The following is a 27,910-nucleotide window of genomic DNA, read 5'->3' on the forward strand; positions in this document are numbered from 1 at the left end:
TCCGGTCGCCGTTGCAGCTACACTGCGCCGCGCTGTTTCCTAAGCGCCCCTCCTGCGAGCGGTTGGCGGTTTGAGCTTCGGTCCCCACTGGACGCAGGAGCGCCGGCAGGCCAGCGCTAGACGCGCCTCCTCGCCATGGGTCCGCTCACGGTGCGGGTGCTCTTGGAGCGCGGGCAACCCAAGAGCGACCGACTGGGGAGGATCCGGAGCCTGGAGTAAGCGTTTGACTGGGGTCAAGGCTGTATCCTCGGGGCTCCTCGGACCCTCGCTCCGACCCGGGTCTCCCCGGCTGGCGGGAAGAAAAGCTGAGGCCTTTCCCCACACCCTGCTGGTCCCCGTCATCCCTGCCTCGCCCCCGCGGAGTCTCTGATCTCTGGCGCCAAACATCTCCTTAAGAGATGCGCGGGACTTTTGCCCCCCGACCCTGGACAGGGTGGTTCCGGAGTGGCCTTGGTCCTCCTGGGTCAGAATATTCAGAGTGGCTGGGTCTCACAGAGGAACCCCCCAGAGGACCAGCACGAGCCTTCTGGAAGGCGCCAACGGCCCTGGGATCTAACAAGAGGAGGCTGTGCATACAAGCGTAGCAGGTGGAAACGCTTCAAGCGCTTCGCATCCTGAGAGAACTGGCGGGGTGAGGCCAGGCTAGGCCTGACTGCCCCCTGATCCCTCCCAACCAACCCCCACCTCAGCTTGTCCGGAATGGAGCTGCTGTCCGAGCACCTGGACCCGAAGCTACTATGCCGCCTGACACAGCTGCAGGAGCTTGACCTCTCCAACAACCAGCTGGAGGTGCTGCCAACCAACCTGGGCCTGTCCCACCTGCGCATCCTCCGCTGTGCCAACAACCAGCTAGGGGACGTCACCGCCCTGTGCCAGTTCCTGAAGCTGGAGGAGCTGAGCCTGGAAGGCAACCCCTTTCTGACAGTAAGTGAGGTTCTTCCATCAGTCCCATTCTCTGGAGCCAGGGCTCTGGGACTCAGGCTCCACTCTTTCTTCATCCCACAGGTCAATGACAACTTGAAGGTTTCCTTTCTGCTGCCCAAGCTACGGAAGATCAATGGCAAGGATGCCTCCTTAACTTGCTCCCAGGTGGAGAACCTGAACCGGGAGCTGACCAACAGGGTAAATGCAAGGGGTTCTTGGCCCTGACAGCCCTCTAAGTGTGCGGGTGTCACAGCAGGAATAACTGGGACACTGATGCTAGGACAGTTCAGATGTGTGTGGTGCTTTAGTTTGCCCAGCTGTAGCAAAGAGGCTGTATTCCTGGGAGACTTCTGGTGGTTGGTTATAGAGAGCAGGGAAGGGAACGTCTCCAGAACCTCTGCTGTGGGTCCTTATGAGCCACTATAGCACAAGGTGAAATAATAAGACAAACTAGACTTAAGAGGGAAGAAGCTGAGTCTTGGGGCATAATCAGTGTTGCTGATGACAGCAAAGACAATGGCCCCCAAGTGCATCCAGTATTTATTGAATACAATCGTGAAAAGGAATAGGGAGCTGGGTACACACTGAAGGCATCTAGTGAAATACTGCCAAACACCTGGCATAATGGCACCAGGCAGAGCTGTTAGCGAGAAAGCACTGCTTACCTTTTTTTTTTTGACGGGGGAGCGGTACTGGGGATCGAACTCGGGCTCTTGGGCTTGCAAGGCAGGTAGCAGAACCACTGAGCTAAATCCCCGGCCCTGCTTATCTTACTTGGATAGAACAAACGGGTACCAGGACCAGGTTCAATTGGCAAGCAACCCATTGGGTTAGTGAGAAGCCATAAGTCAGGGGAAAGAATTTTAACTGGGGTCACGATGACCTCAGCTGCTAGTAACTCAGCAGAGCCCAGCCACTTCACAGACCAGGGCCTAGGTTTCCATGGCAGCCATTGGGGGAGGGGCTATACTTGCCCATTCTGCCATCTGACATGCTCATCTTAGTCACAAAGAGCTTCACTCTGACTCCTGATATAAAATAATGTAGCCAAATTATGGAAAACAAGAAGCAAGTGCCACTGAGCCCGCTAGTACTGGGCAGGGATGTCTGCTACAGGTGTAAAGCTCAGACACCTGGGGTCATCGAGAGAGGCCTAGAGTAGCCTGTGTGCCAGGGAGCTGGAACGGCCAGGATCTATCTCATCCCTCTCATACCAGGTCACAGCTCACTGGGAGAAGTTCATTGCTGCCCTAGGCCCTGAAGAGAAGGCTGAGAAAGTCCAGGCAGACTTTGTGAAGTCTGCCATTAGGCACGTGCACTATGGACCAGAGTCCCTGAGCGAGTTCACCCAGTGGCGGGTAGGTCCTCACTCCATTGTGCAGGAGTCACTTTCTCTGGTCTTTGTTGGCTTTGTGGTTCTCAGCTGCCCTGGAGGTCTCTTGGCCATGGGGGTCTGGGAGCAGTGGGGAGTGTGGGGGCCGTCAGGGAAGGTAGTTCTGTTGGCTGGAGAGATCTTTTCTTAACTTGGGAGGCACACACTCCCTGTGACCCGTCTGGGGTGGGGCTGGGGGCTCCCAGAACTGAGCTCAGCTTCCTAAAGGCCTGGCTCACCCAGGTGCAAATGATCTCTGAGGAGCTGGCAGCTTCCGGTGGGACAAGGGTGAGTGCGGCTAACATCCCAGAGAAGACCCCAGGAGTGGCAGCTGCCTCCAGGCCCAGGGTGAGTATGGTGCTGTGTGGCTGCCTGGGTTCTGTCGTGGCCCTGCTTGCCCACAGCAGCTGCTGGAAAGCGGGAAGTCAGCATGAGCCCAGGAGTTGCCCCTGCCCAGGTGTCACTCAGCTTTCTGTTAATGTGATAATACACCTGAGATAACCAGCTTCTGAGGAGGATTTATTTTTGCTTACAGCTTCAGTCTGTGGTCACTTGGCCGTGTCAGTTTGGGTCTGTGGTGGCATAATATGTCCTGGCAGGTGCATGTGGTAGAAGTGGCCAGGAGTGAGAGAGAGAAAAAACGGGATGGGGACCAGTACCCCTTTAAGGGCACCCCCCCGCAATGATCTAACTTCTTCCACTAGGCCTACCTCCCACTAGTGCCATGGGCCAGCAGCCAAGCCTTTAGCCGTTAGCCTTTGGGGGACATTAAAAGATCCAAACCGGGTGGGGGATTTAGCTCAGTGGTTCCACTGCCTGCTGTGCAAGCGCAAGGTCCCAAATTCATTCCCCAGTACCAAAAAGAGGATCCAAACCTCAACACTGTGCAGGCTCCCTCCCTGCCCCTGAACCAACCCTTGCTGTCCATCCCTGGGAGTGCGATCAGGAAGGAGGAGGCCCCAGGGAGGGGGGCCAGTGGTCATGAGGCTCCCTCCACAGGTCAGGCTAGCAGCCATGAAGCGGCTGGTTGATGTACCCCTCAAACTCTCTCCCACCAAGCGGATGTGTGTCTCCCTGCCGGACCAGGTAGAAGGTGGCCCAGCGGGCCTCAGTGGCAGCCAGGTAAACTGGTAAGGTGGCAGGGTATGTGTTGTGGACCAGGTGCTGGACAGCCTTGACTCCCTGTGCACCCGCAGCCTGCCCTGCAGATGGAGCCCCTATACTTCCTGCAGTGCCACAGCAGGAACAACAGCCCTCAGGACCTGAAGACCCAGCTGTGGGCCTGCGCCTTTGAGCCGACCTGGGAGGAGGGTGCGTCTTGGGCCTGGTAGTAGGAGGGGAAGGACCACACAAGTATTCTCTGTGGGGCTGTGGGGATGCCACCTTTGGATGGAAAGGGACATGGGAGTGACGGCCTAAAAAGTGTCGTAGAGAACCAGGAGTGATGATAGCAACAGCTGTAATCCCAGCACTCTGAGAGACTAAGGCAGTAGGATCCCAAATTAGAGTCTGCCTGAACAGCTGAGGGAGATGCTGGCTCAAAAATGAATAAAAAGGGCTGAAAATGTACCTCATTATGAAGGTCCTGGGCTCAGTGTCCAGCAACACAAAAGTGTCGTTGAGGCCAGGAGGAGGGAGCTGTAGGGGTATCTTTATGAAAAAGGTTTTCATGTTGCTGACCCCTCAAAACAGGGCGTTCGGGGGCCACATCCCAGACGGTGGCCACATGTGGCGGGGAGGCTGTATGTGTGATTGACTGCCAGACGGGTATTGTCCTCCACAAGTACAAGGCACCTGGCGAGGTGAGTGCCAGGGCCCTGTTCCTGCAGGTGGGAGCTCCTGGTGCAGGGTTGGAGGTCCAGGCTCGGCCACCTACTCGTCATGACTCTTTTTTGTCATGCTGGGAATTGAGACCCAGCTCATGCACATAGGCAAGTGCTGCACTGCTAAGCCACACCCTAGCCTTCCATGGCTATTGGCTTATGCCAGACCCTCCCTTCCCGAGGCCTTGTCTTGTAGGTGGATTCACACTTGTAGCTCTGTTCTGGTGACTACTTTTCCCACTTCCTCCCAGGAGTTCTTCTCAGTGGCCTGGACAGCCCTGACAGTGGTCACACAGGCTGGCCACAAGAAGCGCTGGAGTGTGTTGGCGGCAGCAGGCCTGCGAGGCCAGGTCCGCCTGCTGCACGTGCGTGCTGGCTTCTGCTGTGGAGTCATCCGTGCCCACAAGAAGGCCATTGCCACCCTCTGCTTCAGCCCTACCCATGAGACCCACCTCTTCAGTAAGACACTCCCCACCTTGGAGCTTCCCTGCAACCCAGCCCTGCTGCCTGACAGGGCTGTGTCCTTTCCCTGGGATGATAGTGGGCTCAGGTGACCGCTGGCCCATCCTGGGCCTTTGCATTCAGCTTTGGCTTTGGTAGGACATGACACGGCGTCATGGTTGACTGACTGGGCTTTGGACCTCAGCTTTATCCTCCAGGACTTATCTGTGGCCTTGCAGTTTCCTGTTAGCAGCCTGCGGGAGACACCCTGGCCTCTCCAGCTATGGTGAACCCAACAAGGGTACTGAATTGAGCTGCAAAAGGCAGCTGCAGTGCTGGGCACATTAGCCCAAGCAGGACGGTGGGGACTGTAAGCTAGAGTCACCCCATCGCCTATCCTTGCCCTCTGCCCAAGACCCATCTCTACCTGGGATGCAGCCTGCGGGAGGAAGCAGGGCCTCCTCAGGGCTGCTTCCCCCCACCCCCACCCCACAGCGGCCTCCTATGACAAGCGGATCATCCTCTGGGACATCGGTATGCCCAACCACGACTACGAGTTCCAGGCCAGGTGAGCCTGTGGACAGGCCTGGGGCAGCACCAGCTGCTGGGGTAGGAGGTTGCCTGGGCTCCAGGACTTAGGCTGGTCTCTCACCTCGTGGCAGTCAGCTCCTCACACTCGACTCCACCTCCATCCCCCTGCGCCTCTGCCCTGTCGCCTCCTGTCCTGATACCCACCTACTGGCTGGCTGTGAGGGTGGCTGCTGCTGCTGGGATGTGCGGCTGGACCAGCCCCAAAAGAGAAGGTGAGACTGGTGGGCCCTGGAGGGCCCGGCTCTGCAGCTGAGCAGTCGGCCACTTCGACTTCCAGCAACCTCAGAGGCTGTTTGGGCCTCTCACCTTGAACGTGGCATTTCACAAACACTGCTGTGACCAGCTAAGCCCAGAGCTACTCCTGCTAGTCAGCTGTGGGACCTTTCTCCATCCAGGCCTAATATCCTCCATCTGTAAAGAAGGAACAGTACTTTGCATCCCAGGATTAGAGGGCAAGGAGATGGTGTCTAGGCAGGGAGGGACCTGTAGAAATGCCACACAAGGCTGTCTCATCTGTGTCCCTAAAAGACCCTGGTCAGGGCTCAGCCCCCTCTGTCCCTGGTCCTAGCATGTAGGTTCCTGCCCTCGGCAGCACAGGATGGTGAGAGAGACTGGCATCAATTAGGGACAGCTAAAACCCCACAGAGTGCGCCATCAGCAACAAAGGGAAAGTAAAGTGGAGGTCCCCTTTAAAGGGGACTGCTGAGGTGACACGTGATGGACAGTTCTCGGGCTACTTCCAGGGAACCTGTGAGCCCATCAGCCAGGGCTGATGTGTGTGGGGAGGTTGCCCAGTGGGAGGAGTATATGCCAAGAGCAGGGGGTGTGGCCATGGTGAGGGGCACAGTTGCCTGGACATGCCAGCTGGCATCAGATTCTGCAGTGTTACCCTAAGCACAAATAGCTGAGTGCTGGTGGTGGCCATGTACTTCACTGCTCTCAACTGGCTGTCCCTGCCACACCTGGAGTTAGCCCTGGCCCTGCCTCCTGTCCAAGCCATGTCTGCCTGTCCCCAAGCCTCGTGGCATCTCTCCCCTTGCTTCAGTTGTGTGTCTTCCTTGTCCCCTCTGGTGCTTAGTTCAGGCCTACCCTGTTAGGTGCTAGGCTGCGGTTCCAGACCCAGAGCAGGGACAGGTGTGATCACACAACAGCTGCCTGTTCTACCCCGTCCTAGCATGTGGCCAAGTGCTGACTCCTCTTTAGGGTGAGGCTCAACTTTTGCAGAAATGCAGCTTTTGGTGGCATCTTCCAGCTGTCACCAGGGCAGGGCCCAGAGCAGGTGCACAGCAGACCTGGAGGTAGCCAAGCACTGCCTGGTGTGGGCAGAGCAGCCAACCTTGTCTTCTGCTGCCCGCAGGGGGTGTGAGGTGGAGTTTGTCTTCTGCGAGGGCTCCGCATCGACACGGAGAGTGGATGGGCTGGCATTTGTGAATGAGGATGTTGTAGGTGAGTGTGCCCAGCATTGGACAGCTTGGCTTCTGAGACCCCGAGACCCACATGGGTCACTTCTTGGGGAGCAGGAAGAGTGGTGACAGCTCAGGCCCGAGACTCTTCTCTCCACAGCCTCCAAGGGGAGCAGCCCAGGCACCATCTGCCTTTGGAGTTGGAGCCAGACGTGGCTGCGCCGGGGCAGCCAGTCCTCAGTGGCTGTGGTTGTCCTGGCTCAGCTGCAGTGGTCACCCACTGAGCTGGCCTACTTCTCGCTCAGCACCTGCCCTGGTGAGCCTGCCCGCCCTGCTCCCAATTCCAGGCTTTAATTCCAGGCTCTACCGCTGACCCGTCCTATCCTACAGACCAAGGGATTGTGCTCTGCGGAGATGAAGAGGGCAGCGTGTGGGTCTACGATGTCAGGCACCTCCTGAAGCAGTTGTCTCCACCACCAGCAGCCCCACAGGCCCCCACACAGGTACTGTCCTCACAAAGGCATCTCCCTCAGGATGGGGCTGGCAAGCCAGGGGCCTGGTGTCCAGGAAACAGGAGCCCAGGCCCCTCTCTTCCCATCAGATCCTCAAGTGGCCCCAACCAGGGGCCGGCGGCCAGCCAGTGACCAAGACTATGGTGAACATGGTGGTGGCCAATGCTGCCTTCACCTACCTCGCAGCTCTGACGGACTCCAACATTGTAGCCATCTGGAGGAGATGTTAACAGGGCAGGACGCCTGCCGCTGCAGCACAGGACCAGGGACACATTTAACTTATTTAGTGTGGCTAATGGTGGAGGGTTTTTTTAACAGCAAATATTTTTATTAAATTTTCTGCTACAGCCAAGCAGCCTGTGGAGAACTGTGAGGCTACCTTACCTACAGGCCCATCCTGGTTCCTGCTGATAGGCAGGCAGGCCTGGAGGCCTGGCTGCTGAACATCAGAACAGTGTGGACAGGCTCTTGGGTCCCTTCTACTCCAGCCAGCCTCCCCGGCAGCCCTCAAGTTCCAGAATCAGGATGTGACAGGTTATCTGCTTTCGTGGCCCTCACGGTCCACTTGCTGTGAAGTCACCTCTACTTCATACCACATGAGTAGAAAGATGAAGCTATGCACAGGACATATCAGTGTCAGGGCTGGGCTCACCAGCTGGGCCTGGCTGCTGTCCTCTGCGTGGAGCAAGGGTCTGGTAGGGGCGGGGATTGGGCTCCAGGCCACATGAAACTTGCAGCTGCCTACTCAATCCCTTCTTGTTTGTCTTTGATGGCCACCTGGGGACAGGATAAAGGCACAAGTTAGCTGGAATGGCCACAACAAGGGTGTTGCAAACAGCTCCAATGCCCCCTGCCCAAGGTCCACCACGAAATGGGTGCCATACCCACAATGCCAAAAGACAGACCTGAGCAGAGCCAGCAGCAGGAGCGGACCCACAGCTGGCCCTGAGCGCCCCTTCAGCTCCTGCTGCCCCAGTCAGGGGCCTGCCTCAGGGTGACACGTCACAGACACTAGGTGGAGGTCTCTGTTGTTCCCACTCTACACAGCTCTACACTCTGTGACCCCCACCCTGGGACCAGCTGCCCCTAGACCAAAGGCTAGAAGCAGACAGGCCTTGCAAATGAGAGCAGCCCAAAAGGACAGGAGGTGCTCAGGCCCATAGGGAGCACAAGGAGACCCTAGCCACTAGGCAAGGTACCTGCCCATGTGGCAGACAGCAGGCCTTGGCTCCACAGCCCGTCATCCCCAAGGAAGCCCACGCAGGGGCCGTCTTTGTGGGGGGCCTGCTGGCCAGCATCCCACACACCACACCTCACCCGGAACCGCTCCTCCAGCAGGGAAAGTTCACTGATGAGGTCAGTGATGGCATTGGTGAAGGCCTCCTGGGGGCTGTAGTCCGGGGTGGTCTGCACGCGGATGATGATCTTGTGCTCCAAGGGGTGGGGGACTTTGTAGCCGGCAAACAGCACCTGTGGGTCCTTCAGCAGCTGCCTGAGTCATGGACAGGTGATGTGAAGGAAGCCTTGAGGCTATGGCCCCAGCTCTTGCCTTACCTGACTTTCTGGGCAGACTTTCCCCAAAAGTCTCAAGTATAAGACATAACACCTGAGGGCCCCTCCCCAACACACCCTGCATCTATGTCTGCAGCTAGGAAATGGCTTCTGGTGAGCTCTGAGGCAGACACAGACCTGACTTTATCCCCACAACCACCCAGCAAGACCTTGTTCAGTGGGAGAGAACATGCCCCATCCCCTGTCCTAAAGGCATCAGCACAGCAAACCTGGGGGTGGCAGCTCCAAGCAGCCAGTGAGATGGAAATGGGATTCCCAGGCCTCATGGCTGGCAGTGCTGTCCTTACACTAGGCAGGCCCTGCTCATGAAGCACCAGGAAGGGAGGGGAATTAAAATGAAGCCTGTGCCCTGGGCGTAGTGGGGAGGCCAGGGCAGCTTGAGGCCAATGGGGAGCACACAAGGGAGACCTCTGGCCAGGAGTGGTGACACAGGCCTGTAATCCCAGTACTCTGGAAGACAGACAGGAGGATTACAAATTCATGCCCTGGGGAATTTAGTGAAATCTTGTATCAAAGGGTTGGCTGGGGACAGCTCAGTGTGAAGGCCCCAGATTTGATCCCTAGTACTGTTAAGAACAAGGAGGTCTCTCTACACAGAAGGGAACCCTGACTGGGCGCTCAGCAGGCCCTGAAAGAGTTGGGCATCCCACTGGCTTGGCTTAAGGCAGGAGGCATCCAGAAGACAGGCATCACCATGCCCTGGACAATGGGCACTGCTGCCCATGACCTCCAACACAGCAGCCTGGGAAAGCTCACCACTGCTCCTCCTCCCAGATGCCTCCCTACCAAAGGGAAGAGCTCAGTGTTTGCAAGGAAATGATGTCCTGGAGCCAGCGGACACTCCCCTGTCCACTTACCTAGCTGGGATTTCACTGATATAAACACACACCCAATAGCCTCCATGGAGTACCCAAGGGAGACACTGGATAACCTCAGAACCTCCTTCAACTTGCTCCTCTTGTTCTACAGAAGTCATAGTCACTGCCACAGACATCTCAGAGTGCCAGCTGTCACTGAGGTCACTGTCACAAGGAGGGGTGGGGGAGCTAATCACTACCTCGTGATGCCCACTAGCATGAACACCTGAGCAGGCCTGCTTTCCTATGGCTTGCTGCACAGTCACTTGCTATAGTCACCCACGTGAGCCAACGAAGCCCCAAGCCCTATGTGAGGAGACATGGTTAACAGTATTTTGGAAAAAAACAAATTGTGGAATGCCGGAGCAGGTGCCAAGAAGCATTTCCTCTCACTCCCTTAAACACTCACTGAGAGCCTCTGCCCTGAACTTACGATTTAATGATGTTCCCGAGGGTATGGTCTTCTTTGTTGATGGTGAACAAACAGGCATTGGGTACCTTGGTGTCCTTGTTAATGGTGATCCTAAGTGGCAGAGACAACAGATAAGGACAGGGCTCCCCTTCCTCCAGATCCAAAGCCTGCCTCCTCCAGAAGCCTTGCTCCATCTGTCCCTCTCTGAGGGCTGGGATGTAGCTCAGCAAAACGGCATGAACAAGGCACTGATTCCATCCCCAGCACCACAAACCAAACCACCTGTGACAGCACAGTGTCTGTACCCCAGCACCTGCTGATCTGGTGGAACCCTCATCTACCCTGCATTGTTCCTTTTCCTGAATGAAGAAGAGCTGCTCAATTTTGACACCATGGAGGTTTTACCCACCTCTTTTTGTTGTTTTTGTTTGTTTTTTGAGACAGGGTCTCACTATGTAGTTGAGACTGATCTGGAACTCACTATGTAGCCCAGGCTGGTCTTGGGCAATCCTCCTGCTTCAGCCTCCTGAATGTTGGGATTATAGGTGTGCACCCACCATGCCCAGCTCCAACTCTTTCTTTCTTGTAGGGAGCTAGTTTATAGGATTTTCCCCAAATGAGCTACTTCCCCAACCCTTAATTATTAGACAGGGGCCAGGTGTAGTGGCATACTCGTGTGATTCCAGCACTCAGGAGGCTGAAACAAGGTGGATCACAGTGTTTGGAGCCAGCATGGGTACATAGTAGGTTCAAGGTCAGCCTGAATTACAAGACCCTGTCTCAAAAACAAAACAGGCCCGGCGATTTAGTTAGGTGGTTCCAGCGCCTACCCTGGAAGTGCAAGGGCTCGAGTTCAATCTCTGGTACCAAAAAACAAAACAAAATAAATTAGGGTTTTGCCAAGTCACTACATTGCCTAGTCTGGACTTGAGCTTGTAATCTTCCTGCCTCAGCCTCTGAAAATTCTGGGATTACAGGCTTGAGCCACCATGCACTGCTCGAATGTGGTTTTAATCCTCCCATTTGAGCCACACCCAGTTCAATGTGGGACATCAACAGCATCTCTGGTCCCTACCCATTAGATGCCAAAAACAAAGTTGACATATGTGACAACCACAGATGTTTCCGGACATTGCCAAACAGCCGCTTGGGGACAAAATGAACCCCCTGTTGAGAGTCTCTGCCCTCAAGGAGGCTGGAGTGCTAGAAAGGGCCAGAACATCTTAAGAATGAAAGGCCAATATTTTCCAGGTTACTAATGTGCTCAATCTTCCTCTTCTACCTCTTCTAATCTCATATAGGAGAAAACTCTATGAGTAAATATAGTAAATACAGAGCCAGCCATGGTGGCACACGCCTGTAATCCCAACGCTCCAGAGGCTGAGGCAGGAGGATCACTGAGAGTTCAAAGCCAGCCTGGGCTACATAATGAATGACACCTGGTCTAAAAAAGAACAAAACGAACCACTAATAAGTCCATTATTCAAATAAGGAAACTAAATCTCAGCCAAAACTAGAAACAGTCCATAAACAGGGGACAGGGCATCCAAGAACCAAGCCCAAGCTGTCTGACCATTGGGCCTCAACCTGCAGGCAACAGAGTCACTACAGGCTTTATACCAGCAATGATACACAAGGATCAGCTCCAGAGCCATCGGCTGCTGCACTAAGGATGGAGATTGTGGGAGACAAGAGAAGAGGCTGGTAGGTCTGAGGAAAAGAACTTTGGAGCTCTGCCACTTCCCGGGAGCTCGGAGAAAGTTACTCAACTTCCCCGTGCCTCAGTTTCCTCATGTGCAAAATGGGTGCGGTCGACACTGCCTTCGTAAGCTGCCTTCAATTCGGCCGGCACGGGCCGAGCAAAACTACTCTGCAGCCGGGCGTAGTGGAGCACACCTGTAATCCCCGCACGGTGGAGGCCGAGGAAGGAAGACTGGAGGTTCGAACCCAGCCTGGGCAACTTATTTAGTGAAACCCTGTCGCAATTTTTTAAATAAATTTTAAAAAATAAATGAAGGGCTGGGGTCGTAGAGAAGGCCCCAGGTTCAATCCCCCAGTACCTAAAACAAGTTGCTCGGTTCCCCGGGCAGAAGCCCCAGAGGCCGCAGAAGCTGACCGCCGACGGGCAAGGCCCGAGAAGCGAAGCCTCGGTCCGCCGCTACGCGCCCTGGCAAGTTTCACTTACTTCTTCTCACCCTCGAAGAGCAAGAACGACTCGAAGGCCGGTGGAGCGTTCATCACGGCGCCACAACCCCGTCTACTCGGGAAAGGGCCGTTGACGTCACAGCCCTGCGACGCTACTTCCTTCCGTTTAAACCCGCGACACCACTTTAGGCACCGCCTCCAAGCCGCCAATCAGACTGAAGGACTTCACGCAGGCGCAGGAAAGCCGGCCCCCCCCCGGCAAGGCTCTGCGCATGCGTAGTCCCTGAAGCGGCCTGCCCCGTGGGTGCCTTTGGTGTGTGCACCAAGCTCTGGAAAGGCTGGGCTGCTTCTGCCTAGACAAAGGTTCAAGCTAAACTCATGCGCCTCTCGGCTTCCCATACCCTGATCTCTCTTTGAAAATGTTCCTTGGAGTGGCACCTGAGAATGGAGCTTCGGGGTAGTAGGCAGTTGGGGCTGATAGCAGGAGGGCCAGGGAGTTGGAGAACTCTCCTGGCCAGGGGACTGTGTGTGGACACCTGTGCCATCTGCTTCCAGACCTCTGGCTGAGTGTCACCGGCTTCGTGGTGGCGGGAGAACTGGGTGAAGGTTGGGGGAGGAGGCAAGCATATACAGATGTGAGAAGTGCTACGAGCGACGTCTATTACCCTCGATCCGATTGGTTGACCGATTGGTTGATATGAAGACTACAGTTTAGTATAAAAGCTCTAACTGAGCTGTTTGAAACAAGAGCTGGGGACTCAGAGAAACTAGAGTCCTAACATCTTGGCGACTGTTGCTACAGGCTGGGCAGCCCCAAGGGAATCTGGAGTTTGCACCACTAACTCCGTTTCTCTCTTGAAGCCTTGAGCCTTGGGCTGAGGAAGTGTCACTCTGAAGGAAGCTCACACAGGCCCTTGACTCCAGGCCAAGTGGTTGGGGGGATCTGTGAGAGGTGGGCAATAGAAAGCAGTGAGGGTGAAGACGCCCCAATGTAACCCCCATCCGTGTGAGTCATCTTGAAAGAATTTGTGTCAGGGATGCTCCAGGGACTTGGAAGTGATTGCAATGACAACCTTTCGTTGGACTTTGCCCACCAGGGGCCTCTCCGGCCCTGGCACTGTGGAAATTTGATCTGTCTTGGAGAGTTCTGGTAACACCTGCCTATTCCCAAACCAATGAGATCTGGTTTCCAGAAAGGCATCAGTCTATAGTATTTCCAGTAGCTCAATGTTGAGGTGCCTCAGGAGGCCAAGTGAGCATTCCCATCCTCTTGTAGACTAGAGGAGACAGGTCTGCTTGGCACAGCTACAGAAGAGGCTGCTAGTGAATAGAACCTTTAGAAAAATTGTGTCACCTTGGAGAGATGAAGGGGGAGTGTGTGGCGTATGTTGTCAGTTTCACACCAGAAACACTGTTGGACAGACCTGCCCACTTATGGGGCAGAGGTGGGCACACCTCAGGGCCTGTACAGGGCTGGATCCGGCCTTTCACCTGTTCTTGTAAATAGTTTACTGGAATATGCATCACCTGCATTTCTTTCCCCACTGTCCGCAGCTGCTTTTGTGTCATGTGTTAGAACAGGTGTGGCCAAGACCTACAGCCTGGCCCTGTACAGTTTGCTGATCCTAATCTCTGGAACTGTGCCTATGTTTGGCTTTGCTATCTATTCAGTTAAACCCAGATACTGACATTAAAGAAAACTATTTACCAGTTTTCTATCTAGCAGCAGTGTTACCCTAGCATTCTCCTCTCAAAATGCTCTACAAGTTAGCTTTCCCCAACACCCCCCCTTTTTTTTTCAGTACTAGGGACTGAACTCAGGGCCACAGCCCTTTTTTTATTGTTTGAGACAGGCTCTCACTATGTTGCCCAGATGTGACTTAAGCTTGTGATCTGTCTCAGCCTCTCTCGGTGCTGGGATCACACATGTGGTTTAAACGTGGTTTTAAGCATTCTGGTTGGAACTTGGAACTGAAGGGCTAGCTCCTCTCTATGTACCTTGGGCAAATTACTACCCTTGTTAATAGTTTTGTGTGGGTTTTTTGTAGTACTGTTAATAGGCTGACAGGGGAGAAAGAAATGGACAGATGCAGGGAAGACATTAGAGCACAGCCCACCTGCAGGGGATCTTGTCTGTCCGCTGCTGCTGCTAGGAGCCAGGCTTCAGCAAGGGGGCTCTGGGACAGGAGGCTGAGTAGTCTGGAGGCCTCCCCCAGAGGTGCTAAGGCCTCATCTACCCTGCCCCCAGGCTATCCCCAGCAGCAGCGCCCTGTGGCCCGGCAGCCAATCAACCACAGGGGCAGGGTGCAGAAGGGACAAGAGCCCCCCACCTTCACCGGCAGCTCAGCCACCCTAGGCCTCTCAGCTGTGCCCTTGGGGACTGGTCTTCATTGCTAGGCAGAGGCTCTGAGTGCCACCTGGGCCTTGTGGGTGGCCCGCAGAGGGCAGCTGCTGGGCCTCAGAGGACTAGGCCAAGGACCAGCACACCAGCTCCCAGGGTTCCCCGGAAGCAGCCCTGAGAGTCCCAGCCTCCAGGTGAGGGGACTATGGACTGACAAGCCCAGCCTGGGGCTTCTAGAGAGGAAGGGGTCAGACACACCCTGTGAGCCAGGGTGGGGTAGGGTGGCCTATGGGCTCTGTGGTCTAAGAGAGACAGAGGGGATGGCCTGGCCAAGGCACCTTGAGACTAGTCACTGGGGTCACAGCTGGGAGGTCAGCACTGGCATGTCCACCAGGCCCACAGCCTCAGCCGAATATGAGGAATGGGAGGTCTCCAGGGACACAGTGGGGGTGCATGTACATGTGACAGCTGCTCTGAGGAGAGAGTGGCTGGCACTGACAAGACTCGAGAGGCCCCACAGCCCATGCAGATGGAGGAGCAAGACAGAAACAGTAGCCAGGAGGAGAAAGGAGCCCTGATGCCAGGAAAGGAGAAGCAGGAGTGAGGGACAGAGATGCAGAGGCTCTGCTGGTGGCTCCAGTCCTTTGCTGCAGCCCCAGCAGCCCCTGGGCTCCCCTGGACTCCCATTCAAGACCTCAGAGCCTTGGCAGTCTAGCAGGTTTATTGTGGGCAACGGAGCACCGTGACGCCATACCCTGGGGGCCAGGCAGTGCCAGGAAGTAGTGAGGGGATGCTGAGGTGTAGACCCAGTCTCCTGGGCCAGGACCATCCTAGGAGTGGCTGCGGGCTGGGTCTGCCTAGGCAGGAGGGGGACGTTGCCTGGAGACAGTGGGTCAGGGACAGTAAGAGCTGCAGGGGCGCAGGGAGCAGCCAGGCCTCTTAAAGGAGTACAAGTCCCCTATATCCCCAGACTTCAGGTGGCTGTGACAGCCCTCCCCAGGAAACACCCAGGCCCACCCTACAGGTCGGGTGACTGGCAGGGTCAGGCTCAGGGCCCGCTCACGTCTGCAGCTCCAGGGTGCAGTGGGGCTCTGAGGAGTGCTGGTCGGCCTGGCTGGAGCTGTGTGACACACGGAGGTCCTGCAGCACCGCAAGCAGTGCTGCCAGGGGGTCCTCAGAGGCTGAGGGCAGAGGGGCCATGAGGGCAACTGGCGAGGCTCCCATAACCCCCCTCCATCCCCCAAGCGAGTCCTGGTTGGGAGGAACCTACCTTCACCAGGGCCTGCAGGCACCGTGCCTATCTCTGTGTCCCCATTCAGCTCCCGGTGCTTCTCCCTGTGGGAAGGACAGGGTGACCATGGCCACAGCCGGGCTTTTGCTGGGGGTCAGGGGGACCACATGTGGGCCTCCTGAGCCCGGGGGCTCTAGGGGCCAGCACCGACTCCTGTGGTCTATAAAGAAGAAACTCAGTACCCAAGGCTCAGTCCTGAGTCACCTCCCACTTCCTCTCTTCCAACCACCAACCCTACCCAAGCGGGGGTCAGTCAGCAGCTCTCTGCAGCCCAAGCAGGAACCCACTACTGGGATTTGCGGGCCCAGTGGAGGTTTCAAAGACCCCATCTCAACTCACCTTGGAATGAATTGCCTGTTTTTTGTTTTTGTTTTTTTTGGTAACGGAGATCAAACTCAGAACCTTGTACCTTGGTGGCAGGGGGCAGCACCACTGAGCTAAATCTCTGGCCCTGCCTATCGGTTTTTTGGGGGTACTAGAGACAAGCCCTAGGGCCTCACACATGCTAAGCATGCCATTTAACACAGCCACACCCAGCCCTGAAGTTCCTTCTTCTGTTTTTTAGTTTAATTTATTTTTCCAGTACAGGAGATCGAACTCAGGACAATGTCACTTACCAGACTGACATGGTGCCACTGAGCTACATCCCTGGCCCTGTTTGTTTTTTGAGACAGTGTCTTGCTATGAAGCCCAGATTGACGTTGAACTCACAGTGATCCTTCCTCCTGCCTCAGCCTCCTGAGTGCTGGGATATAGGCATGCACCACCATGCCTCCTAGGCTACATTTCCTTCTTATGGGGTAGAAGATAGGTTTCGTTTTGGTTTGGTTTTGGTTCCAGTACTGGGATTGAAACCAGGGTCTTTGCACTGTGCTACATGTCCAACTCTTTTTTTATTTTGAGACAGGGTTGCTAACCCTGGCTGGGGTCAAACTTGAAAAAAATCTCCTGCCTCAGCCTCCCAGAATGGTGGGATTACCAGCATGCACCACCACACCCAACTTAAGCAGTTTCTAATGGGTCCACAAATATCCTGGACCCTGCCAGATCTTGCTCTGTTTCCAGGAAGGTGAGCAGGGTGTGGGTCTCAGGCTACATGCCACTTACTCCAGCATTCTTGGGGCTCCTCCCTCTTACCCTGTCCCTGCTATTTGGGGACAGATGTGTCCTCTTCCAGGCCCTGAAGGGTCAGCCCAGCATGCTGCCCTGCTTTGCTGGGACAACATCCATATTTTCACCAAGTGACCCTTGCCTGGCACACCCCTCCCTGCTTCCTGAGAAGGTCCTGGGTTCAATGCCCAGCAGCCTCCAGACCCTAAACAAGGGCCTCGATGCTATGGTCACAGCCAGAGGCCGCAGGTCCGGTCAGCCAGCAATGCCCCAGTAAAAAGCCACTCGTCCCCACCCACCACTCAGCCACCAAGCCAGGGTCCAGCTGAGCAAGTGGGTCAGTTTTGACTGGGGGCAGGAGGGCAGGGTGGGCAGTGGGCCAGGACCACACCGTCAGACAGGAGGTGCCACAAAGTGATTGCAGGCTGTTGGCAAGTATGGCCTACAGGGCAGCAGGTGCCTCTGCTTGGATCGCACAAGCTTAGGAAGGCTTGGTAGGAAGAGAGAAGACCAGGAGAATCAGCGAGGAGCAAGGAGGACCCCAGCCGCCTCCACCCAGGGCACAGAGTGGGAAGAAAACAGCTCTACTGCAGCCCACTCTGAGGCCACCATGGGGGCTGGGCCCACCTCAAGGCCAGGCGGGAAGCAGCCTGACCTGTGGAGCTCGCATTGCAGAGAGCCTCCTGGATGTGGCTGTGAAGGTGGTGAGGTGCTGGGACCACAGGTAGGGAAGTGACAGCCACCACCCAGCTGCCCCAGCTCCAATCCCAGCCTGGCCCAGCCTGGTTGCCAGGCAGTCCTATGGGGGACCCGGTGTGGACGCCTCACCGCAGCACGGTCTCCACACTCAGCAGGTGCCGGTAAATGAGCTGGGCCTCAAGGTCCTGGTCGAGAGGGTCGTTCCATTCCTGCAGGGTCACTCGAGACCGAGTCTTATCGCAGCCCCGATCTGATGGCAGAGAGAGGGTGGAGTTACTATGGGACCACCACGTCCAACTGCCTGGTGGTTCACATGGGGAAACAGGCCTGGGATGGGACAGGGATGGACTCAGGTGGCCCCCAGGTCCTGCCTTGGCTCCCTCCCTACCCTTCTGGCTGCAGGAGCTCAGCTTGGCTTCAACCACGGGAACCGTGACTACTCAGCATAGATGTTAAGCAGGGCACCATTCAGGCACATGAAGGTAAGGTAAGAGATGGAGTGGGCTGTGGTGTAGCACTTGCCTAGCACACCGGAGGCCCTGTACTACAGAAACATCCCCAGTACTGCAAAAATAGAAACACCCAAGTGTGGTGGGGCACGCCTGTAACCCCAGCACCCCTGGAGGCCGAGGCAGGAGCATCATTACAAGTTTGAGGCTGGCCTCAGCTACAAGGCCTCCCTGATGTGAATTTGTCTCGGAAAACAAAAAACAAAAAAAACCCAAACAAAAACAAAACCAGGTTTTGGAGAGGTGGGCCTCCAGGGGTGAATACCTCCGAATGAGGTGGCCTTGCTATGTGCTGGTTTTGCGATCTTGGTTGAATTACCTGCCCTCTAAGCCTCGGTTTCTCCCTTACAAAATGGGACCTCAGGTCCTGCTTCTTGGGCCACAGTGAGCTCCACTTCACCTGGAACAAGAGTGTCCCCAACCTGCGGGTCGGGTGAACCAGCCAGCAGTGCCTTTGTAAAAAGCCACCAGCACCCACCTCTGTTCAACCACAAATCCAGAGCAGGACTGGAAAGGGTGGGTGAGGCTGCATGGCGCCTTTCACGCTGGGCTCTGGGGACACAGTGTCCGGCCCAGTGTGCAAGTGGCTAGGATATCAGACCATAGTAATGTCCACCACTTCCACGGCCACCAAGAGTTCCAGGAGCCACCTCCCGCCAACTTCTGGTGCCCGCAGTGCCCTCCTGCCCTGCCCTGTCTCAGTGTGGGATGTGGCAGCATGGGTGCTCTGAGGCCCGCTAGCCTGGTCTCCCTCAAGTGCCCTGCTCAGAACACCGGTCACACAAGAAGCTTCTCTGCAGGATCAGGGTCCCCAGGGGCCTGGCCAGATGCGCCTGGGAAGTACTGGATGACAAGTCTTCAAAATGGGATTCTAATGGGTCTTCAGGCCCCTCAGAGCCTCAGCAGACTCACTCGTGTGCATTACACAGGTCGGTTCTGCCTGGCTTGGAGCCCTGTGTGCGCTGAGCACCTGGAGGGCGGGTTCTCCTCAGCTTGGGTCCCCAGGTAGCTTCCCGGGCAGACCACAAGGCTTCACCACCCGGGTTGCCAGGACAGACGCAGAGCAGGGGCTCCCACCTGTCCTGTCCTTCTGGTGGCAGCAGCTCCATTTGTCCCCACGAAAGACACCAGGGTGGTAGGAACCCAGCAGGCCGGCGTTGTTGATGCTCACTTTCCGTAGTGCAGACAGCCACTGGTTCAGCTCGTTTACACACTGCGGGAACAGCATGGTCACCACCCCTGGAAGCTGCCCTCCCAGCCCATAGCCCTCCCCACCCTTCCATGGCTCTGAAACTATGGATACAGCTTGGTGAGCACAGCCTCCAGGCAGGCACCCCAGTACCTGCCTGCCGCATGTGGTGGCCTTGCGGCCACCTGTCCTCTGTGGCTTGGACTCTGACCCTAAAGGGAAGCCCTAGCAGTCAGGGCCCCCCAAAGTCAGTGACCTCCTCTCCCAGGGCCTGGGACTGTCACCCCTGGGAAGAAGCCCGGCCCCTCAACCTCAGCCTTCCTGCTTGTTCTTGGTTTGTTTCTGGTACCTGGGATCAAATTCAGGACCTTGCACTTGCAAGGCAGGCACAGCACCTCTGTGCTACATCCCAGCCCTCCTGCTTGTTCTCTGTCCTTGTCCTTGTTTCAGATACACATCTGCCTCATCCCTCATGTGTGGCTGTTCTAATGCCACCTATCAGAGGTCTTCCCTGCCTACCCTAAGGCAGCTCCTCTTTCAAGTCCCCTTTGGTCTCTTCCCAAGTACTTGGGCACCTGAGGGAGGAATGCCCCAAGTTCAAGGCCAGCCTGGGTTACATGGTGAGTTCAAGGCCAGTCTTAAGTACATAGAGAGACACTGTCTCAAAAAATAAACAGGAGGCTGGGGACTTCGCTCAGTGGTTCCTCCACCTGCCTTGCAAGCAGAAGGACCTTAGTTTGATCCCTGGTACCAAAAAAAAAAAAAAAAAAAGCAAAAAAGACGGCTGGGGATAGCTCAGTGGTGCCATTGCCTGCCTCACAAGCTCAAGGTCCCGAGTTCGATCCTCGGTACCAAAAAAAAAAAGGCAAACGGGGCTGGGGATGTAGCTCCATGGCACCTTGCCTTCCTGGCAAGCACAAGGTCCTGAATTCAATCCCCAGTACAGGAAAAAACAAACAAATTTTAAAAACTCAAAATATTCATCGGTCCATCTTCTCCCCACAGATATAAGCTTCATGGGGGGAGGGACTCCACCCCTGCATCCCTCACCTTGAACTGGGCCCAGGACCTAGTAGCTCCTTAATATATACATGTGTGTATACATACACAGCAGTGCCTCAGCTCATGAACATAATTTTTGTTCCAAGATTTTGGAAAAGATGTTGTGTTCATGCTAGAAAAACGGCTGTAGTTGTGTTTGTCATCTGATGCAGAGTTCGCAAACAAAAACAAAATTTTTCCACACACCTATTTGCGAACCAAATTGTTCACAAACAAAAGTGTGTGTGAACCAAGGTACTGCTGTATAAGTACAAAAAAAATATATATATATACACACACACACACACACACACCTTCAGCAGTTCACAATACTAATAAATGTCTGGAAGCTAACAGCTACCAGTTTGAGCACCTCTTGTAACTGTAAAGGCCAAAGGTAAGTTGCATTAATCTCACCATGTCTCAACAGATTTAGTATTAAAGTATTTATCCAAGTTTTCCTTTTCCTGATATATACATTTTTTGGCAGACTCCATATACGCACAGCACGTTTTCCTCATTTAACAGCCAAGCTCCGCTCCTGTGACAGGTCGTTAAAGGAGGACTGCTACATAAGGGACAGGATGCAGTGTGCACATCACAATATTCAGAACAAAGAAACGGTCACAGGAGCTCCAATGTGACAGCCTTGCTTTTATTTGCCTATCTCTTACATGCAGTACTGTAATGTAAAACAACATAAAACTACAGTACTGGGCTGGGGATGTAGCTCAGTGGCACTGTGCCTACCTCACAAGCATAAGGTACTGAGTTCAATCCCGTCACCGCAAAAAAAAAAAAAAAAAAGATATTATAAATCTGAACAGCATGTCTCACTCGCAAGTCTGATTAAGCAGGTAAGATGTTAAATGAGGAACATCTATATTTGTGTCCATGTACATGTTTTTGGGTGATAGGAATAGCACATGCTAAACATATTTTCTGCTACCCAATTATATCCCTAACCCTCAATTTTTTTTTCAGTTCCGGGGATGGAACCCAGGGCTGTTGTACTGAGCTACACCCTTAGCCCTTCTTAAACTTATTTTTATTTTGAGACAGGGTCTTGTTAAACCACCAAGTTGCCCAGGTGGGCTCAAGACTGTGATCCTCCTGCCTCTGCTTCCCAGAGTGCTGGGATTACAGACCTGCACCACCCCACCCGGCTCCTCAATGGATAGTTTGTTTTTTGTTTTGTTTTGTTTTTTGAGACAGGGTCTCACTATGTAGTTGAGACTGACCTGGAACTCACTATGTAGCCCAGGCTGGTCTGGAACTCACAGTGATCCTCCTGCCTCAGCCTCCCGAGTGCTGGGATTACAGGGGTGTGCACCATGCCCAGCCACTCAATGGATAGCCTTAAATGAATGAATGAGTAATAGTGATGAGCAGGCTATCTGCGAACATTTACCAAAGTCTCACATGAGCATAAATGTGTGATTACATGTTGGTACACATAAACACCCATTTGGAAATACAATTTCCCACAAATGGTACAACACGCAAACTCCAAACGACAGAGACGTGCATTTAGAAACTGAGCCACACAAGCCAGGCATGGTGGTGCACCCCTGTAATCCCAGCACTTGGGAGGCTGAGGCAGGAGGATCTCTGTGAGTTCGAGACCAGCCTGGGCTACATAGTCAGTTCCGGGTCAGTCTCACTACACAGTGAGACCCTGTCTCAAAAAAAACAAAAAACAAAAACAAACAAAAAGAAACTCAGCCACACAAAGACTACCCGCCCATACCCCTACACAGAGAGCACACAGGGAGCAGATACACCTTGCTGTACCCAGTGTGGCCAGCAGGGGGTGGGAAACCACTCCTCCCCCAGGTCCCCTGCCCACCCCACCTTGCACTGTAGGTAGACGGTCTGCAGCCGGCCTGCGTCGTCCGAGTAGATGACCTGCATGACGTGCGAGCTGCTGAAGCTCTTCTCCTCCACCTTTTCCGCTGCGCGGACATTGGCCAGCTTGATGAGGGTGCTTTTCTGGGTGGGCAGGGGAGGGGAGGCTCAGGGCAGCTCCCCTTCTTGCCTCTGGGCCTCAGCTTCCCCTTCCCGGCAGCACCTGGCCTGGCTGGGGACCTGGAGCGCTCAGTGAGTGACCTCAGCTGGGACACAGCCCTGACAGAGGGTGACCAAGCACCCAGGCCCTGGAAGGGGTGGAGCTGGCCCAGGAGGCCTGAGCTTCCGGACAGCGAAGGACACTGGGTTTTCTTCCCAGGGCTCCAAGCCCTTCCTGCCAGGACCCGGCATGTCCCCGTGAACTGATTAATTTTCCAACTGGCCTCTGCTTTCCCAGGCTTGAAAGTCATCCCACAGCCACTGATGAATGGAATGAGACACGACTGAAACAGAGATGCTGTGGATCGAAACAGCCCCCTTCCTGAGGGATCCCCAACTTGCCAATGCCAAATCAATGTCCCCTTTGCCACATCCCCCTTTTTTGCAGTGCTGGGGTTTCAAAATACTGGTCAAGGGTGGGGGATTGAGCTCAGTGGTTCCACCGCCTGCCTTGCAAGCGCAAGGACCAGAGTTCAATCCCCGGTACCAAAAAAAAATCCCAAAAAACAAAACACAAACTAGTCAAGTGCTCTCCCACTGAGCTTCAACCCAAGCCCCCTACCTTGCCTTTTTTTTCTTTTTTTGAGATAGGGTCTCCCTTTGTAGTTCAGGGTGGCCTTGAACTTAATATGTAGCACAGGCTATCCTTGAAGTCCCAGAAATCCTCCTGGCTCAGCCTCTTGAGTGCCGGGATTACAGGTATCCGCCACCACATCTGGCCTCTGCTTGCCTCTTGAATACTGTCCCATCAGAACAAGGGGTCCCCATGGGCCTAAGGATAATTCCATGCTCCCCAACCTGCCATCCAGGCCCATGCCCCCCAGGCTTCAGTGGCAAGCAGAGGCGCCCTCTCCTGGAAGCCATGGGGCACATCTTTGATCTGTCTTGGGGTGGGATCTGTCAATGGATAAAGGGGAGGCAGAAGAGAGGGGCAGTGCTGCATAGGCACCCGCAGGACACATCCAGGGATGGGCAGAGCTTGTTCCAAGGAGCACAATGTGGCCCGGACTTGCGGGGAGAGGGCACTGTCCCGGGATCAGGCTTCACTGAGGATGCAGAAGTGCCCAGGGGACCCTGCACTAAAGAACTGGTCGGTGAGCAGGCAGCCCAGGACCAGCAGAGACCTGCTTCCAGTCAGGTGGCTGGGAAGAGTGCTGCCGGGGGAGGGCAACGAGGGTCAGAAGACAGCACACAGTGAGGGACCAGAGGCCAGCAGTGGTGAGGGGGAGGCTGTGCTGAAAGAGAAGTCACTACAGTGCCATACGATGCAGCCACAAAAAAGAACAAAATCCTGTCATTTGCAGGAAGAAGGATGGAGCTGAAGGACACTGTTAGTGAAACAGGCCAGGCACAAAAAGGCAAACGCTGCGTGTTCTCAATTGCATGTGGGGGCAGAAAAACAGTCCATAAAATCGTGGCATGGGAGATTGCAGAATGAGCCAGGGCTGGGCAAATACAGCTGTGACTCCCCAAGGTGGGTCACGTGGGAGTGGTGGGCCCAGGACACAGCTGGACGGGAGGCTGTGAGCATGGCAGACACTCAGGGCCTCCTCCCCAAGCACATTTCCTTTGCAGCTAAATCACACAGTGGAGATGTGAGCCACCATGGAGGGTGATGGGATGGCTCCACCTGGAGCACCGGGTTCATCCGTGACCTGGGGTGTTGCGGAGGTCATCCTGGTGCTCTGGGAGGCCAGGGCAGGAGGACTGAAAATTTGGGCAATTTAGCCACTAGTAAGGCACTGCCTCAAAATAAAAAGTAAAAAAGGGGGCTGGAAATGTAGCTCGGCATGAAGCCTAATACCAGAAAATAAAAAAGAGGAACAAATACTAAGCTCTAGTATTTTGAAGTTTTTATTTTTATTTTTTTGTCTGGTACCAGGGACCAAACCCAGGTCCTTGTGCTTGTGAGGCAGGTGGGAGCACCACTGAGCTAAATCCCCAGCCCGGGTTTTTGGTTTTTTTTAAGACAGGGTCTCACTATGTAGTTGAGACTGATCTGGAACTCACTATGTAGCCCAGGCTGGTCTGGAACTCACAGTGATCCTCCTGCCTCAGCTTTCTGAGTGTTGGGATTACAGGCGTGCACCACCATGTCCGGCCTTTGAAGTTTTATTTTCTTTAGATAGGGTCTTACTATATAGTTTAAACTGACCTTGAATTTGCTGCAATCCTCCTGCTTCAACCCCCGCCCCCATGCTAAGAATCCAGGCATGCATCACAACTGCTATTTTTAGAGAAAAACAAAAAATCACTTGGGCTTCAGAAGATTGAATAGGACTCCACTGTGGTATCAGAACAAAAAAAAAGATATAACACACAGATGTAGTGGCCAAAAGCCTATTCCAGTGATGGCAAACCTTTCAGAGCTTTCAGTGATAACAAACAGTCCGCTGTGGCACACGTGCCATAGGTTCACCACCAGGTCTATTCTGCTTTTCAGGGTTCAGATAATACCTGTGGTGCTGTGTGCAGTTCCGGATGCCATGGTCTAAGAGGGGCCTCGGAAAATTAAAGTGGGCCAAGTAGACAAAGAGGCTTTGTATCCATCCCTAGGGGAATGAGTAGAAAGCTCAGGGGTTCTGGGGTTCTAGAGACCACACTTGGGTCAGTGGTCTTCTGCCACATGAAGGCAGAGGGGCTGAGCAGAGATCAGAGGAGAAACATCACAGAAAGCTGACTTGAGCTCAAGGCAAATCAATTTCTTTCTGTTCTCTCAACATGGTCTCATGATGTAGCCCAGGCTGGCCTTAAACTCACAACTCTCCTGCCTCAGCCTCCCAAGTGCTGGGATTACAGGCAGGTACCACCATGCTGGGCATAAAAAACTTTTTAACACAAAGCCACAGACAGAATAAGCTATATTTGCCATAGTGTACGCCCCATCATCAGAGGCACACAGACTTTCAGGAACCTTGGTGAGGCGATCTGTGACCCAGACAGGACCTTTGTGTGGGAATGACACCAGCAATCTGGTGAGCCGGGACAGGAAGAGCAGGTGTGAGAGGAAAGAGTGGTGAGGCTCCCAGCAGGTCACACTGGAGCCCCTTGGAGGAGGTGGGCTTCCCCTGGTGGCAGCAGGGCCATCTAGGAGAAGCCTAGCTCAGGGTGGACATCACAACAGTGGCCCAAGCGTCCTGGCTTTCACAGACTATGATGGACTGGGGCCAGAATTAAATAAGCCTGGGCAGCAAAACTGTGTAACAGCAGCTTGAGAGGTCCCCTGTGGGAAGAAACTGTGCCCCTCTTCTGGCGGGACCCCCTAGGCTGGCTTCAGACCAGAGGGTGACTAACTCCTGCACCTCTCTCCGCCCCACACTTAACCTGCTCAGATGGGCTAAGCACCCTTCACAGCGCCCCCCAGAACCTGGATGCCTGGGGTCCAGGTAGCCCAGAAAGGGGTCCCTAACCCTTCTTGGGGGCAGAGAGCTCAAAAGGGAGCAGCCCAGGGGATGCAGTGCCTCCAATGAAGCCATGCACCTAGCTCACACCATGTGCCAGGCCTCGGCTGAGGGCCTGCACAAAGCCCATCTCAACTAGGTGTCAGCAGCACGGAAAACGGGGGCCCTTACCCACATTTACAAGGGAGACACCTTCCCTATATACACACAGCTGAGCCAAGGCTGGACGTACCGTCGGACAGCCTCCCTCCTGACCCACCTTGGAGCCGGGTGTCTTGGCAAAACTGAAGGCCTCAGTGGTGAGAGAGAAGTGTATCTTCTTGAAGGAGGACGACGCGAGCGGGCCCCTGCCCTTGGTCCTGTGGATGAAGAGCGGCCCCTCCTTCACCAGGGGCGCCTGCAAGCTCAGAGTCCGCTGCAGGTCCAGCTCTGAGGGCCCAGGAGGGAGGTTAGAGTGAGAGCCGCAAGGGCGAGGACAAGGGCGGGGACCAGAAGTGGAGTCTGTGACTAAGGACAGGAGACCTAAACCACAGTGGGCGGAGCCATAAGCCGGAGGACCAAACCGCAGGCCTGGGAGGCGGTGGGCGGGGCTGCGAGTGATGACAGAAGTGGGCGGAGCCACGGGCCAAGTCACAGCGAACCGGAGACTGGTGGAGGCATAACCCAGCAGAGGCAACGGGGAGGGGCTGCGCAGGGATGCGCTCACCCTCCTTCTCCCCGAGGTCCACGAGCTTGGTGATGAAGTCCTTCAGCTGCGCCACACCCTGGCGCACGGTAGGCTGTAGCGGTTCCATCCAGGATTCTTTGGCCCTGGAAACTGGCGTGTCCATGTTGCCCACATTCTGGACAGCCTGCAGGTGACAGCCGGAAGGACCAGGCTTTGTGGGTGCACCGCACTCCAGCTGTGAAGACGGAGGTAGAGGCGGCAGAGCACTTCCCCATGGGCATATCTCTAAGTACACGGGGAATCAGGATTGAATGGATCACGACACTGAGGCCTTTAATGGGAACTGATCACTGAGGCCATTTGGGTACAACCTATTGACGTTCCTCTACAGGTTTTTTTGTTCTTTTGTGTGTGTGTGGTACTGAGAACTGAACCTACATTCCCAGCGCTTATTTTTTGGTTTTTGAGACAAGGTCTCACTATGTAGTGAGACTGACCTGGAACTCACTATGTAACTCAGTCTGGTCTCAAACTCACAGCGATCCTCCTGCCTCGGCCTCCGGACTGCTGGGATTACAGGCATGCGCCACCATGCCCGGCCTCCCAGCACTTTTTAAATTTTGTGACAGTGTCTCAGTCAATTGCCCAATCTTGCCATCCTCCTGCCTCAGCCTCCCAAGACTGCTAGGATTACAGCTATACATGACACCACCCAGCTCCTCTACAGGTTTAATACCAAACTTTGCTGCACTGGGGAGCCCATCCCAGTGCTGGGCAGAAAGGTACAGCCTGAGAGTCTGGAGACCCAGGTTGGAGGGCCTGGATTCACCAGGTAGGCCTAGGGTTATCTCCGTCTCCTCAGGAGCCTGTTCCTTTATCTCTGAGACCGGTTCAGTGGAGGCAACCACGAGAAAGCCTTGTACAGTGGAGTTTCAGGCAAGGCCTTTGTGGAGCCAGCCACAGTAGTCCTGCCCAGGCCCCTACGAAACACTCAGCCGGCCCTCTGACCCCTGCCCGCAAGCCCGCACCTTGGCCAGCAGGAGCAGGGTGCGGCTGGTGCGGGCATCCGCGTGGCGCTCACGCAGGTGGAAGAGTTTGGGCGACATGATGGCGGGAGAGAAGAAGCGCAGGCATAGGAAGCTGGTAACGGCGATGTATGGCACGTTCTGGAGGGAAGTGGAAATGGGGGCTGGAATCCCCCAGGCTTGGGCCCATGCAAGCCCCCTCCCCACCTTTCTGAATGACCTGGACCTCCCCTCGCCTTTGGGACCCCTTGCCCTCGCCTCTTCCCAGACCCTGAAGGAAGGGGGCGCACCTCATGCTGTGTACCCGGGAAGCGCTCGCGCACACGCTTGAACAGCTGCCGGAAGGTGGCGCGGATCACAGCTGGGCAAGAGCGAACCGAGCGGCAGAGAGCACTCAGCAGCGCCCCTAGGTGGGCGCGCAGTGTCTGAGCGCTCTGCTCCAGCACCTCGGCCTCACTTTGCTGACGGTGCAGCCCGGAACACCTGCGCGGGAGGGGGAGGGGGAAGGGGCGGGAGCG

At 55.1% G+C, this 27,910-nt stretch overlaps 3 protein-coding genes across 10 annotated transcripts in view; 1 reads left to right on the forward strand and 2 right to left on the reverse strand.

Moving 5' to 3' along the window:
- The first annotated feature begins 30 nt into the window (after positions 1-30).
- Lrwd1 (leucine rich repeats and WD repeat domain containing 1) lies at positions 31-7,390 on the forward strand. Of its 3 annotated transcripts, XM_010618943.3 has the most exons (15): positions 31-215; positions 690-924; positions 1,006-1,122; positions 2,142-2,282; positions 2,540-2,644; positions 3,296-3,418; positions 3,493-3,607; positions 3,989-4,098; positions 4,371-4,578; positions 5,056-5,128; positions 5,223-5,363; positions 6,509-6,597; positions 6,715-6,870; positions 6,945-7,057; positions 7,156-7,390. In XM_010618943.3, the coding sequence occupies exons 1-15, from the start codon at positions 136-138 to the stop codon at positions 7,294-7,296; spliced, it is 1,947 nt and encodes a 648-aa protein (XP_010617245.1). In that variant the 5' UTR covers positions 31-135; the 3' UTR covers positions 7,297-7,390. The 3 variants fall into 3 exon arrangements, with proteins under 3 accessions (XP_010617245.1, XP_010617246.1, XP_010617247.1); XM_010618944.3 differs by lacking the exon at positions 6,715-6,870 and having other exon boundaries at positions 6,915-7,057; XM_010618945.3 differs by lacking the exon at positions 6,715-6,870.
- A 272-nt stretch (positions 7,391-7,662) lies between these two features.
- Positions 7,663-12,211, reverse strand: Polr2j (RNA polymerase II subunit J). Of its 2 annotated transcripts, none has more exons than XM_010618952.3 (4): positions 12,093-12,211; positions 9,929-10,018; positions 8,379-8,558; positions 7,663-7,843 (listed from the first exon to the last, which is right to left on the reverse strand). In XM_010618952.3, exons 1-4 carry the CDS (start codon positions 12,143-12,145, stop codon positions 7,681-7,683), a joined length of 486 nt encoding a protein of 161 aa, XP_010617254.1. In that variant the 5' UTR covers positions 12,146-12,211; the 3' UTR covers positions 7,663-7,680. The 2 variants fall into 2 exon arrangements, with proteins under 2 accessions (XP_010617254.1, XP_010617255.1); XM_010618953.2 differs by having other exon boundaries at positions 7,708-7,843; positions 8,384-8,558; positions 12,093-12,208.
- Positions 12,212-14,532: 2,321 nt separating this feature from the next.
- The window catches only part of LOC104858674 (ras GTPase-activating protein 4), a 27,006-nt gene continuing 13,628 nt past the window's right edge, over positions 14,533-27,910 (reverse strand). Inside the window, exons 13-21 of one of the 5 annotated variants that reach the window (XM_010618954.2) lie at positions 27,683-27,875; positions 27,396-27,533; positions 26,407-26,602; positions 25,960-26,129; positions 22,087-22,224; positions 19,080-19,215; positions 17,623-17,743; positions 15,664-15,728; positions 14,592-15,574 (exon numbers count right to left, since the gene is read on the reverse strand). In XM_010618954.2, coding sequence (XP_010617256.1) covers positions 15,453-15,574; positions 15,664-15,728; positions 17,623-17,743; positions 19,080-19,215; positions 22,087-22,224; positions 25,960-26,129; positions 26,407-26,602; positions 27,396-27,533; positions 27,683-27,875 — 1,279 coding nt within the window. In that variant the 3' untranslated portion in view covers positions 14,592-15,452. Of the gene's footprint in view, positions 15,575-15,663; positions 15,729-17,622; positions 17,744-19,079; positions 19,216-22,086; positions 22,225-24,433; positions 24,852-25,959; positions 26,130-26,406; positions 26,603-27,395; positions 27,534-27,682; positions 27,876-27,910 lie in introns of those variants that run through there. The other 4 variants (XM_010618956.2, XM_010618957.2, XM_010618958.2 and 1 more) reach the window with 4 other exon arrangements.

The sequence above is a fragment of the Fukomys damarensis genome, unplaced genomic scaffold (genome assembly GCF_012274545.1).
Source record: "Fukomys damarensis isolate Sample0158 unplaced genomic scaffold, DMR_v1.0_HiC HiC_scaffold_17, whole genome shotgun sequence".
NCBI lineage: Eukaryota > Metazoa > Chordata > Mammalia > Rodentia > Bathyergidae > Fukomys > Fukomys damarensis.